The following is a 14730-nucleotide window of genomic DNA, read 5'->3' on the forward strand; positions in this document are numbered from 1 at the left end:
TCTAAACTCATGAGTATGCAACACCATGCAACTTAGGTAATAAACATCCCTAAGATACAAGGAGGTAAGTTTTATAGGTATTTAAGAGGACGAATTGGAATTTTTGGCGCCAAGGATTTCAATTTTTCTCAGTAAATACAAAACGGATCAAAATACAACTTGGTTACCTGAAAGTTCATGATATAACCCTTATTTTGTTAGACGTAGAAACATGATTAGGTAACTTTTATAACAGAGAAAAATATATCAAACATACCTCTTTTTAAAAAGAGATTCACATATTATGGGCATACGGGACCGATTTAAGCCTCTTAACTTTTTTAGTAGTTGAGTATATACATACTCTTTAAAATTGTAGAAGGAATTTTTATCAAATTATCATTTCTAAATAATAAAATTACAAAACCATTTTGTCGCTTACGACTTTTAGTTATAAGCTAGCGCGCGTATTGTTATCCTCGCCCCGCTCAGACGCTCCGACCCCTTTTGGCGCCTTAGATGCGCGTGCCGGTTATGGAATTATTGTTGACCACTTCCTCGCCTTAAGTACTAGCCGATAAATAATATTGTAAATCATCAACATTAAAGGATATTTTTCATGGTCGATTTATCGTACATACGTACAGCAAAAAGAAAACCTTGCTTAAGTGTGTACTTTTTTATGTACTTATATTTTATTAAATCTTTAGTTTTTTGGAATAAACGTAAAGAAACCAACGAAATAAAAGCAATTGTTGTTCATCTTTAGGAAGTTTCAAGGGCACAAGTTTTTTCAAAATGTTTGAGGAGATTAAGAAAGTGAATAAAATTTACGAGTTATTTTATATTTTACGAGTCATTATATTTATTTCAAAAAAATGTCTGAGGGAAATCTGAATACCAAACATCAGAGCATAGAGTTTGCCGGTTTTCTTCTTGCTGTATAAAAATTTTCCTCGGAGAACTTGAAAATCTATCATGAAAAGCTTTTTCTGAGTATTGTTTTCCAGTTAACTAAAACTACTTTTATTGATTTTATCGCACTTATATATTTATATTATTTAATCCATTTCGAATCCTTTACAGCATCCATAGTCACGTTCAGACCGCGATATAATCCGTAGAAATACAAATTTTATTTAAAGGTACCTTTCGCGTAAGTGTCAGAAATCAACAGTGTTTTCCAACTTTCCCAGTAGCATATCGTAGCGTGGAAAACTATATTATTTGCTCTTACCATTACTTGTTAAACAGCGCCCGCGTCAGAAAATGGAACTAAAAAGCAAATGACAATCTTAATGTTAAGAGCTCCCTAGACGATTAATTAAATTCAGTAAAACAAATTGTTAATCAATAAAACAAATTGATCACGTAAGATTATTTTATGTCGAAGATGCAATATTTAGCGACAACAACAATTGCACAATATTAATATTACACAATGGTATTGTAGGTCTAGGACCGCCTTATTATTGTTCTGTCTGAAGATCCATTACAATTATTGTTGCCATCTTCATAAAATATAAATTTTATGGTAGTTCAAAACATGTAAAAAATTGTCTCCAAAATTGCCTGTGTTCGCAAACATATTTGTTTGTGAACAGTTTTGTATCCTATATAGTATCTTATCTACATAGGATTATAGTTTAGTTTGTTTTTTACCCAGAGTAACTATAACTGTTTCTTTCTAACACAACTTTTGTGGTTCTGAAATAAGATTGAATAAAGGTCTCTGCACAGCACACAGCGGGCGCGGCGCGGCGGGACGGGACGGCGACGCGACGCTGAGCAGTTGTAATGTACTAGATATTACGGACGACATCACACAGAGCCGTCCCGCTCGGCGCGACGCGACGCGACCATCTAGTACATTGTGTCGCGTCGCCGTCCCGTCCCGCCGCGCCGCGCCCGCTGTGTGCAGAGACCATAAGAGCGCGAAATATTAGACACCCAATTTGGTAGAAAATCATTCAACACTCTGTACACACTCAGCTACCGGCTGTCATCACTGTCAGTTTGACATTAATAACGAGCTCCGCGCAAAATCGCAACGATTCAAAGTCCAAAGTCTTGTTTGTTTCTGTTTATCATATCTTAATTTTAGGTCAAACTACAATGTGTTCAGATATCTGATTATTTTAGTGCGCTGCCGACAAGTAATCTTTTAGAGTTGTAAATTTAGTGATGAGTTTTCTTATTGGGTGGTAAGTTAAGTCTAGATATATTTATTGATAAACTGCAAGTTATTTTTATTCACTTTTTGATTGTGTTTTTGTTAAACTTTGTACCGAGATAAATTTTTCACTCAACTCTTCAAGTATCTGTCGAGTATTTTGACTCTGGTTTCTGATCGGAACTCAGAAGGCTACTTGTTGTTAAGATAATAATTAATTTAATTGTATAAAATGTTATTAGGTAGAGTTAGCCAGCTGCTATTAAGACGTTCCATTCATATATCGCCGAAATTAACTCAAGCAATGGGTGTCGACGGGAATACTATTTTAGCTGAGAGTTTGAAGAAGCAGGTTTGTTATTGTTTTAAAGTTTGAAATCTGAAGTTATTTAAAATCAATTAGTCATTTTATAAAATAAATTACACATGTCAATATTTTTTTTACATATAATACATAGTAATTTATTCCCTCTAACTGATAACTGACAAAACCAAGTGAATATGTTAATTCCATAAAAGGCAATGACCTGGTTTGATCATGTTAACGACGTGTGTGTAACTAAACTATTTTTTTTCTAGGGTGTCGAGTATGTGTTTGGCATTGTGGGTATCCCTGTGATTGAGACTGCTCTGGCCTTCCAAATGGCTGGCCTGAAGTATGTAGGCATGCGTAATGAACAAGCTGCTTGCTATGCTGCCCAAGCGGTTGGCTACCTTACAGGTAAATATACCATCTGATTAAAAAAGGCTTTGGTTCCATAGTAATTTTTATCCATACAAGTAGTGTCTAATTTTTTCTCAGGCCCTATAAAGGACTAACCGAAATAAAAACTATTAATTTGATAAGTTCTTTATACTGTATTCGTTTAGGGTTTCCTAATAACTTCCCTGTCTCATGTGTCATAAGTGATACACACCAATTTTTTACTATTGTGTCTGCTTCGTTGTAAAAACTAGTTGAAACTTTGCATAGAACAAAATGCATTTCAACTTTAGCATACAATTATCTCAAGAGACAGAAATAAATTATTTCTTTTGATAACACAATCTTACTCTTGTTACTACTTGTTATTTTGTTGTACATTTAGCCACAACTTGTAGAGGTATTTTTAACGACTTTGTTTTTTTTTCCGACCGAGAAGCATTTAGCCATGTTGACTAAACTTTACTGACGGGTTAAAGTACAATATGAGGTACTTAAAATCTATATATAATGGTACAGCTTCCAGACTTGTGAACTTTGTACCACCAGTCAATTTGTAAAAAAGTAAAGGTCATTAAGTAAATAGGAACAACTAGCTGTATCAACCAGAATAAGCTATAACATTAGATTTAACTTGTTTGAAATCAAAATTTATAATGACTGATTTTCATTCAATTATTTCATGACTTTATGTAGTATTGTATTTAATACTGTAATAATAATATTCATGTATTTTAAATACTAAAATGTGTGTAGGTAATCTTAATCTGGAAACTATAGGATAATCACATTTTTACTGATATGAGGTAACAACTGAGCATGCTTTGCTTGATAACTGAGATAAATGAATGTGCTATTGCTAACAAAATTTGGAATGTAATCAATTATAAAATCTCTAATTCCAGCCTACATAAGAGCCCTAACCTTTTTATAGATCATCCTTTTCCCAAATAAATAGATGCAGCTGAGTATCAGTGCTTTACATGGAGCGAATACCTATCTGAGCTCCTCAACTCCCAGGCAACCCAGGCAACTTGCCTTGTCCCATTGGGCTATGAGAGTGAAGGAATACTGAGCGCACTTGTGTCTGCGCAAATGCTCGTGCACTATAATATGTCCCGCGCAGCTGGCTGATCTTACATGAGAACAGCTGCCGTGGCCGAAATCGGCCTTATTACCCAGCAACCCAGCAACTGGAGCATATTTATAGATATCTGAAATACTTTATTACCCAGGAAACTGAAGGGGTTTTATAGATATCTCAACAAAATTCTTATTTCCAATTACAGGTAAACCTGGAGTATGCCTTGCTGTATCAGGACCTGGTCTGCTACACTGTATTGGAGGCATGGCCAATGCTCAAGTGAACTGCTGGCCGCTTGTAGTGATAGCTGGCTCTTGCCCACAAGACCATGAAGGTATTGGAGGCTTCCAGGAATGGCCTCAGGTACAAATCTCATTTATTTGACTGTTGTCATAAACGTAATGTAGAAAGTAATGAGCAAAACAGTGTCTTATAAATATGTACTCGTACATATTAAAGTACAGCCAAACATTGTAACCACGCAAACTATAAAAGATTAGATTAGATAGACCACATATTTATTGAACAGAAAAATTATTATGCCTAGAGAAATATAGCTAGATGAGAGATGTAATGAGTTTTGATAGAATGGACACTTTAAAATAGATATGAACTCTGAGTACAAAATAAGTACTCCTTATGTAGACAGTTGTATTCAAATTACGGTATTGAATGCACATATAAATAATTATTATTGACAATGTATTTCTTACAGAATATTAATTTAACCTTTATTACAAAAGCAGGTTACAGGTCGGTTAATACGTGCTTACCTAAGTATATTAATTACCAACGTATAATTAATTGCACTAACGCTCGTTTGTTTTAAAGTTTTCACAAAAAAGTCTAGCACTTCTAGTTGCGACCTTGAATAAAGATTATTGTATGTAAATGTAATATCACGTAAATATAAGATAAGCCAAATAAAAGATCTGTATCGTATTTATAAAAACGTGATTATTACGCCTTAGATACATGTATCTGCGAACTAAAAGTCTTCTTCTAGGATAATGTAATTGTTTGTAAAGAAATATGTAAAATAATTCCATGTTCGTCAGTCTAGGATTTTTACCAAACATGTACCTAAATAAATTATAGTGACTCGATGTTGTACCTAGCTCTTTTCAGCGATTCACTAACATCTTGAGGGAACTATCGACTTTATACAGCTAGATAAAATATCATTAACATCTTTCAATTTACCAATACCGCACTATCTTCTCGTAACATATAGGATATTTTTATCCGTATACGGGAAGAAGTTCCCACGGTTTAGGTATACACCTTGTCCATTAATAAAGTGCAAAAGTCCTCTAACACTCTAACACCTACCCATATACTTACCGATCTTTACAAATGTACATACATAAACAAAATTTATTTGTCTCCAGGTGGAATCCAGTCGCCTATACTGTAAATACGCAGCTCGGCCGCCGTCCCCGCGCCTCATACCGCTGCACGTTGAGAAGGCGGTGCGTCTCGCCGCGGCTGGTCGACCTGGAGTCTCCTATCTCGATATGCCCGGAACACTTCTTATGGTACGTAGAATAGGTTGCTTTTAGGGAAGGGGACTTTAAAATCTCCTGAGATAGGTACTCTCCCAACAACAGTATCTGTCGAAGCAATGTCAGGTGCCTGTTTTTAAGGGAAACTTTGGAGGGCTTTAAACATATTTACCAAATCTGGGGATAAGGCCATTTAGTTTTTTGTATGAAATGGCCAAAGCCGAGTTGAAGGTATTACTCAATCAATACCTATGCGCAGAACAGGAGCCAGGTTTAAACGTATTACTCCTGCTCAATATAACAAGCCTCATTTACCCATACGGTGTAGGTACCTTAGCAATGCGATCCGTTTCCAAGTGGATAATGTATCTTAAACTTCCATAAACATAAAATAAAACCCAGAACATCCCCCTTTTTGGCAATTCAGTTAACATTTTTTTCTTATTTCTAAAGGCCGAAGCTGACGAAGATAAAGTACCAATGGATTTCTACAACGCCGAGCCAGTCTCGCTAGCTCATCCGAACCCGGCTTTAGTGACTCAAGCTGCGGAACTGTTGTCGAAGGCCGAGCGACCCCTCGTTATAGTGGGCAAAGGCGCCGCCCATGCGAGGGCTGAGGAAGCTATTACTAAACTCGTGGAAAACACTAAGCTACCTTTCCTGCCAACGCCTATGGGTATATTTGAAGATTTTATTTTTATAATAGTTGTAATTGATATCAGTGACAGTACTGCAACATTACTTTTACTTGGGATGTCACACTTTTTTCATTGTTTCATGTACTTCCCTTAGACATATACTTCCTTACAGATTCTCCCTAATTTTCCTCATGTAACTGTTACATATTCCCTTATGCACTACTCCTATTTACCTCTATGTACTGCGTCATTTACTTGAATGTGCCTACCCATGTAAATTTTCAACCATATCAAAATCTGTAGCGAAACGCCCACCCTCCAAAAAATCCAAATTTCACCCAACTTTACTTGATTTTTATCCGCCACACAGGCAAAGGCGTGGTACCCGACGAGTCAGAATACTGCGTGTCGACAGCTCGTACACAAGCGTTACTCAAGGCCGATGTCATCCTACTGCTGGGCGCGAGGCTCAACTGGATGCTCCACTTCGGACAACAACCCCGGTTCGCGCCTGATGTTAAAGTTATACAGGTAAGGAATGTTATGGAGAGACGATAGAAGGATAGAAGAGAGAGAATATGGATAGAAGTATGCTCTGAAAACAAACCCTGTTTGAAAATAGTTGGAGATATTTTAACGCAATTAAAATTAACGTGTGGATAATCGAGAGTCTGATAAACCTTATTGTTCCACCCAGACGTTTCTTTGTTTGTTTGTTTTGTATTATTTTCCATCTTTAATAATACAACATATTCCTTTTTTTTAAAGTTGCTATATTGGGGACAGCTTTTAAGAAAAAATGATCAGTCGATCACCACTTTAAAACGTCGTATGATTTCTCCAAGACGGTATTAATATTCTAGTACATACACAACTAAATGACTGTTTTAACTTTCAGGTGGATATTACTCCTGAGGAATTCCACAACAGCATCAAGTCTGAAGTGGCCGTCCACTCAGATATCAAGCCGTTCACCGAGGCACTTATTCAGAAGCTCGGGGAGAAGAAATTCAACCTGCAACCCAGCAGCAATAGCTGGTGGCAAGCGTTGAAGCAAAAACAGAAGACTAACACTGAATTTGTGAAGGTATATTGAAAAAGTTTTTTTATAGCAGTACTAGCTTAGGTCAAATAGACTGATTAACACTACACAATGGTCTTGTCTCAGTATTTGCAGCTAGATATCTCAAACTAATGTTTAAAACAATTATAACTACCACACATTTAACTTAGAACCTATGTATAAAAAAAAGTTCTTACCAATTACACAAACGATTAAAATTGACAACAATAAAATGCAAATGCTATTCTTATGCCATACTGGCCCTTATAGCCATATTGACCTTACTACGTGTGAATTTACTTTTCAATAACATTTTTCCTAAACCTGTTATTTCAATCAACCAGGCTCAAGCCAGCAACACGACACAGCCTCTAAACTACTTCGCAGTCTTCAAGACGGTTCAAGACAATATACCCAAGGACTCGATCATAGTTAGCGAAGGCGCCAACACTATGGACATCGGCCGCGGTCTCCTACTCAACAATAAGCCACGACACAGGCTCGATGCTGGCACTTTCGGCACTATGGGTGTAAGTTTTTAATTGATTATTTATTCAAATCTTCAAAAAGGTTTAAATTGCCAATAAAAATGTTTGTTACTCCATGAGTATACTGGCCCATTTTAGTGATTTTTGTACCTAGTACATATATGCAGTTAATCAGAAAATAATATTTGAATTTGATCCTTTAGTTCATGAATCAATAACAGTCATACAAAATATCTTTCTTCTTTTAAAAACTGGTATGTCAATGTTATTTTACAAGATCTATTCTCATATTGGAACATTTAATTCAAAGGTGGGACCCGGCTTCGCGATCGCAGCAGCGATGTGGTGCCGCGACTACGCGCCAGGCAAGCGAGTCATTTGCGTCGAAGGAGACTCAGCCTTCGGTTTCTCCGGTATGTTATCATTACAAGCCGCACATACAATACAATGATTAAAAACTTGTTCCATATCTTAACACTAACAATTGTCCAAGAATGTCAATAATTACACATTACAATATAAATTATTATGATTCCCCGAGCAGTTATTGAATCATCCAACACAAATATGCTTGTATTCATATTCTTATAATATGTCGTAGGTATGGAGATTGAGACGATGTTCCGTTACAAACTGCCGGTGATTATCGTCATCGTAAACAACAACGGTATCTACAGTGGCTTCCCTAAGGATGTTATGGCAGATATTCAGTCTGGTGGCGATATCGCTCAATGGTAAGTTTCATACAACACCTTACTATCAGATCCCCCCACATAAGGTCGCAATTACATGAGGTATTCATATTTTCAGCACTCCACCCACTGCTCTCAGCTGCGAAGTAAGATATGAGAAGATGATGGAAATCTTTGGCGAGACTGGACACCTCTGCCGCACTGTTGAGGAGATTGAGGCTGCCATCAAGAAAGCAGTTGCAGTCACAGACAAACCCAGTATCATCAATATTCTTATCGACCCACAATCCAACAGGAAGCCACAGACATTCAACTGGCTAACTGAATCTAAACTGTGATATGGTTGTTTTATATTTTTATAACTTTTGTACTGAAAGTAACAGGGTGGTGGGGCCAAAGAACTTAAACTGGCTTTGAAGAAGCACATTCTTATTGCATTTCTTGTCACATTAATTTAAGCCTAAAAGGCATATAAATATTATGTAAGATTATTTTTTCTGTACGCATAGGTATGTGAAATAATACAAACATGGACTTTGATATTGTCTGTAATTGAGTCATACTTATTTATGGTCACATTGTTGTAATTTGTATATAATGAACTTAAAAATATATATAAATTTACATTATAAACTAAATCCCTGTATTTTCATTTAACTCCTGGAGGCAAATGAATCTGCTGTCTTGGTTGTCCAGAGCAACATAAGATGAGCAGTAGTTGTATAAGTAAATACTTCACATTTTGCTGAGGCAACCAATCAAAAAGTTCTCTATCACAGTTTGTGCTGAAACAAACAAACATTATTAGTACAGAGATAAAACATTTTATGAACAAGTTATTGGAAAGACTCATCAACAAAAATAATTACCCAGTTTGCAATTATTGGTAGTGGTCAGAGTGTAAGCATCTTGGTCATAATCATTGGTTAGAGTGAGATCAGCTCCTCGAACGAGAAGCTCATTACAAGTGTACGGGAAGTCTGCTGCTGCTGCATACATCAACGCTGTGCTACCAGACTGCAACATATCAGAAAAAAAGGAAATCAGTATCTTTTATTACAAAGTTGATTAAAATAGAAGCTGTATTATCACTTACATCATCCTGTATGTCAGCATCAGCTCCTTCATTGAGAAGAAACTTCACAACCTCATGGTGTCCACCCGCAGCTGCCAAGTGTAGTGCCGTCTCACCTTCCGGACCCCGCATGTTAACATTGGCACCACACCTACAATAACAAAGGATATGAAATAACTGTTTTAATACATCTAAATCATTTTGGGTGGTTTCACAGTGTATTAGAAGCAGTTAGAACCATACATCTTATATCATAATCTTTAACTTTATAGTTTGAAACTAAAAATCAATCTAGCTACAGACAAAGAACAAAGGATCCCTGCCCAGTACTCACCACACTAAGTCTTGGCAGCTGTTTAACTGCCCGTAGCTGGCTGCCCAGTGCAGGGCAGTAAGTCCGTGCTCATCCGCGATGTCAACATACTGCTCCAGTTTCACGTCGTCACGGGTTATTTCGCCGCGGCCAGCCTTAGCGTGTAAGCTACAATCTGGCTGGGGTAACTCCGGGACTCGCGCCTGCGTATTGCCTGCAAAAGCGACCTTGAACGTCTTACTTACCTACTTCAAACCACAAAGAAATTCCTAGAAATCGATAGATCTAGTACATGTGCCCCAAATATAGAACGTATTCGAAGGACTTACCTCTTTGTAAATTAGTTAGCGCAGTGCACTGGACAGATTTGTACGGCGTAAATGCACTTTTCCTTACACCGTTTAAATTGGGCGCCCATCGTTGATATCCTCCGCTGCCACTTTTACTACTGTCTTGACTTCCTGAATCATATTCCAGCTTATAGCTCTCTAAATTTTCTTGTTTTTCTTGCTTAATATCAATATTCTTGCCTTCGTGCTTGACAGACACAGCCTCTTCCATTTTTCAGATTGTTGTTTTGTTGATTTTCTTTCTTTCAATCAAAAACACAAAGACAGATAAAATAATTGACAAGGAGAATGAACGGCTCTAGAATTGAATGACTGACTGAACTGAACAAGAAAAATAGAATCATAGACCCCGGAGTATCTTTTTAAAGTTGGTGTTATTATGTTGCCCTCTTGATTTCACTGATATTCTAGCCACCTTAACGGACATGATAATTTGCTATTTTCTGGAAATCATTAATTATTATGAAAATGTAACTTTGGAATAATTGCACAATATTTTTTTATAATAATGAGTAGTCCACAAATCATGTTATCCATCATCATCAATAAAGCGATAATGATGGCCCTTGATATATTTAATTTAAAACTATAGTTGGTGTTTCCTGCTGTCATTAATTATTGACATTGACATGACAATTGACAAAGTTTGAAAATGGTTTGAAAGAAAACAATTTGCAACGACTTTTTCAGTTGTAATATTTTTCTAAATAAAAAAAAATAATAAATGTCGTTCTGAGTAAGATTCGAAATTGTAAATCAAAACAAAAATGTCAGCATTAGGAAATATGATTCCGTCAACCCAACAGTTGCAACAAGATTTACAAAATGAATTAACCACTTCTAATGAGCTCCTGAGACTAATGTGAGTAAAGTTTTTATCTATTTGTGTTTAACAGATATCGTAACTTAATATACTTGCAGTGAAGTTATCATGACAAAATGCCCAATAAGCCCTTATTTCAAAGAGATTGATAACGTGAGACACACATAATCAATGGTTACTTTGGAACTTTCTGCTTTTTTCTTTTATTACTTTCTAATGAACTGTGTTGGTTTGCAGATCGATAGAACTACAGCAAATTAAACATTTAACTAGCCCAGGTGGGGAATTTGAGTCCAATCTTAGTAAGGTAACTAGCACATTTTAATATTTTTATTATAAAATCAACAACTAAACTTTTTTCATTGACCTTTGTACACTATTTTACAGAACTCATCACTAGTCAAGACGTTAGCTAATATGCAACAGGTTGATATTGAAAACTTGCCTCCTTTGACGAGACAAAACATACAAATGAGCTAGCTTTTGATGTAAGAATATAACACTCTGAGGCAAATCTGAGGTGGAGGAGAGCCAACGAATCTACTAGTAAAGCCATCTTTGATATAGAAATGTACGACAGCATTTCTGAATCCTACTAATATTGAAAATATGAAAGTTTATATGTTTATATGTATGATTTTAGTATTAGTTACACTCTCACCCTATACAACTGAATGAATTTTGATGAGACTTAGCAGTAAGTCAGTATAACGTATATGTTACTTTTTATCCATGTGCAGTAATTCAGAATTCATAAGTGGTTGAAACTTTTTTTTTTTTTTCTCTTGCAATCATGCAATCAGTCTCCTGACTATAAGCAGATAAGGTGAAGTTTAAGTGGCGGTTAGGTCACTACTCCCAGTAGAGCAGGACCTTTCTTTTATTTAGTAATCTAAATGTCAAAGATATCTCGCCGCTTTTTTAGCCGACGAATGGTCTCAGGTATTGTGAGCTGCCCCGCAAGTTGGTTTGGGTGCTTCTGAAGTCTAATTTTGTAACTGGCAGCATGACGATTTACTTCCTCTTTCACCATCGGTATGCCTAGTACTTCGTGTACATCTGACATTCTGCTAAACCAGGGTGCATTTGATATTTGTTTTAAGATGTAGTTTTGCACCCTTTGTATGATCATCTTATTGGAGTCGCTGGCGGCACCCCATAGTTGTATCCCATATGTCCATATGGGCTTAAGAATGGATTTATAGATCAAGAGCTTGTTGTCCACAGCCAGTTTAGAGTTCCTGCCTAGTAACCAATGCAGGTCCCTGTATTTGGATTTTATCTCCTCTCTTTTTGTCTGGATGTGTTTATGCCATGTGAGTTTGCGGTCTAGATGCATCCCCAGGTATTTAACTGTTGTGTGGTGTGGTAGTTGCATTCCATTTATAGTCACTGGAGCACAATTTTCCTTGCGCAGAGAGAATGTGACATGCACTGATTTAGACACACTTGCAGCAATTCTCCATTTTCCTAGCCATTTCTCCATCTCATTTAGGCTCCTTTGAAGTATCTGCGAAGCTTGAATGGGACACTTGCTCGAAGTGAGTAAGGCTGTATCATCGGCGAATGTTGCAATTGTAACCCCAGAGCCCTGTGGTAAGTCCGATGTGTAGAGGGTGTACAGAACTGGTCCCAGCACTGACCCCTGTGGCACTCCTGCAGATATATCGTAAAACTTTGAGGTACAATCGTTCTCCCGTACCTGGAAGAGTCTATTAGATAGGTACGACTTTAGAATGGCGTAAAATGTGTGAGGTAATATCTTCTTTATTTTATAAAATAATCCCTTGTGCCACACCCTATCAAAAGCCTGTTGGATATCAAGAAAAGCCGCTGAGCAGTATTCTCCCTTTTCAAACGACTTCCTCACTGTTTTGCATACTCTATGCACTTGTTCTATAGTGGCATGTTCCTTCCGAAATCCAAACTGATGATCAGGTATGACTGATTTTTCTGCAAGGGCAGTGGTGAGTCTGCGTAGCAAGCACTTTTCAAACAGCTTAGACATAACCGGCAGTAAGCTGATTGGTCGGTACGATGTTACTTCGTGGACAGGTTTGCCAGGTTTATGTATCATTATAATTTGAGATACTTTCCAGAGTTCAGGGAAATAACCTACTCTTAACATTGCGTTGGCTAGAATGGTAATATATACTATTCCTTTGCGAGGCAGTTCTTCCAAAACTTTTTTGTCAACTAGATCAAATCCTGGGGCTTTGTTGTTATCCATCGACTTAATATTTTTGTAGATCTCTCTAGGAGATATTGAATTTAGAGGTAGATCGAGTTGAAGGTCCTGATTTAAGACAACGTCGATATCTGTCTCATCTGTGTTCGAATCTGCTTTATTTGGTTGGAAAACCTGACTGAGGTGACTCGCAAAAGTTTCCGCCTTACTTAGACTGGATTTGGCCCAGCTTAGATCACTTTTTCGAAGTGGTGGCTTGTGATAAAGTGGTCGTTTTAGATTTTTGGATGCTTTCCACAACGAGTAGTTGGTAACTTTAGTAGCTGATAGGCCTTCCAGATATGTTTGCATCGCCATGTCGTTAGCTTCACATATGAGATGTTTAAGTTCGTGGATTGCTCTATTGAACGCTCTTTTGTCATCCGGATGTCTACTTGTGTGCCACACTCGTCTTAGTCTTCTTTTCTCCAGAATTTTGGCTCGTATGGTTTCCGAGTACACTTTACTTTGAGGTGGTCTTTCAGCTATCTCTGGCGTGCACTTCCAACAACACTCCTGAATTCCGGCGGTAAGATTTTTTACTCCATTTTCAATATCATCCTCGGTTTTTAGGGATATATTAAGATCAAGCCGCTCGGTAAGTAACTCTCGAAAAGCATTCCAGTCAGTGCGCCTGTTGTATAGTTTTAGGGTCCTTCCAATATTTAGAGCAGTTGTGCCAATAGTAAGTATAACCGGGACATGATTGGATGAGGCATCAAGGCATGTTTCGATCTGATGAAAGAGTCGAGACAATCCTTTTACTACGAAGAAGTCAATAACGTCAGGTAGTTTGTTTGGATCACTTGGCCAGTTCGTGGGCTCTGCCGTCGAAATTGTTGTGAGGTTATTTTCATCCAAACTTTTCTTAAGCTCTCTTCCTCTGGTATTCGTGAGTCTAGACGCCCAGTGGATGTTTTTGGCATTCCAGTCTCCTCCAGCTATAAACCGTGTACCTAGATGGTCAAACAGTTCATCATACTGCTCTTTTATGATTTTATGTTTAGGCGGGCAATATATGGCAGACACATTAAAAGTGCCATTACGATCTGCTATACCTACAGTAGCTGCTTGTATGTGCTCTTTTCTGAACTGCGGATGCTCTTGGTGTTGAATACATGATCGTACTATGATGGCTGCTCCGGCATGTCCAGTACCATCTGGGTGGTTAGTGGCATATATATTATAGTTTTGTATCTTGATGCATGTTTTCGCGGTAAGGTGGGTTTCTGATACAAGTAGGATGTCTATGTTATGGGTGTGGAGAAGTACTTCAACCTCATATTTATTTGGAGCTAGTCCATCTAGGTTCCAGGTTGCAATCTTTAATGATGTCATTTTGTTGACTTGGACAGTAGTGTTGTCATGAGACTAATAAGGGTACTCATCTGTTGGAGGAGAAGTTCAAACATTGAAGATTGTTTTAAAAGCATTTGTTCGATTCTATTACTTGTTGAAGTATCAGCTTCTTGTTCAGATGTTTTAGTTTTCATTATGTCAGCGTAACTCATTGGTTTACGGTTAGGGTCTGTGTTTGTTCGTTGCGTTTTGATAATATCTAATTTATTATTAGATGGATCCGTCGGAGACTGCATGTTATGGCCGATAGCTGCCTGT

General features: G+C 37.3%; 2 protein-coding genes across 3 annotated transcripts; one reads left to right on the forward strand and one right to left on the reverse strand.

Moving 5' to 3' along the window:
- Window positions 1–2009: 2009 nt before the first annotated feature.
- Window positions 2010–8963, forward strand: LOC110380221 (2-hydroxyacyl-CoA lyase 1). 2 transcript variants are annotated; one of them, XM_049849470.2, is made up of 12 exons: window positions 2010–2183; window positions 2395–2504; window positions 2732–2873; window positions 4145–4302; window positions 5331–5477; window positions 5898–6120; window positions 6453–6613; window positions 6981–7169; window positions 7490–7675; window positions 7944–8046; window positions 8235–8367; window positions 8444–8963. In XM_049849470.2, exons 2-12 carry the CDS (start codon window positions 2457–2459, stop codon window positions 8661–8663), a joined length of 1710 nt encoding a protein of 569 aa, XP_049705427.2. In that variant the 5' UTR covers window positions 2010–2183; window positions 2395–2456; the 3' UTR covers window positions 8664–8963. The 2 variants fall into 2 exon arrangements, with proteins under 2 accessions (XP_049705427.2, XP_049705424.2); XM_049849467.2 differs by lacking the exon at window positions 2010–2183 and having other exon boundaries at window positions 2245–2504.
- Window positions 8858–10375, reverse strand: LOC110380223 (DNA-binding protein RFXANK). The gene is made up of 5 exons (XM_021340137.3): window positions 10043–10375; window positions 9735–9927; window positions 9422–9551; window positions 9195–9342; window positions 8858–9110 (listed from the first exon to the last, which is right to left on the reverse strand). The coding sequence occupies exons 1-5, from the start codon at window positions 10272–10274 to the stop codon at window positions 9061–9063; spliced, it is 753 nt and encodes a 250-aa protein (XP_021195812.1). The 5' UTR covers window positions 10275–10375; the 3' UTR covers window positions 8858–9060.
- Window positions 10376–14730: the final 4355 nt, after the last annotated feature.

The sequence above is a fragment of the Helicoverpa armigera genome, chromosome 18 (assembly GCF_030705265.1).
Source record: "Helicoverpa armigera isolate CAAS_96S chromosome 18, ASM3070526v1, whole genome shotgun sequence".
Taxonomy (NCBI): Eukaryota; Metazoa; Arthropoda; class Insecta; order Lepidoptera; family Noctuidae; genus Helicoverpa; species Helicoverpa armigera.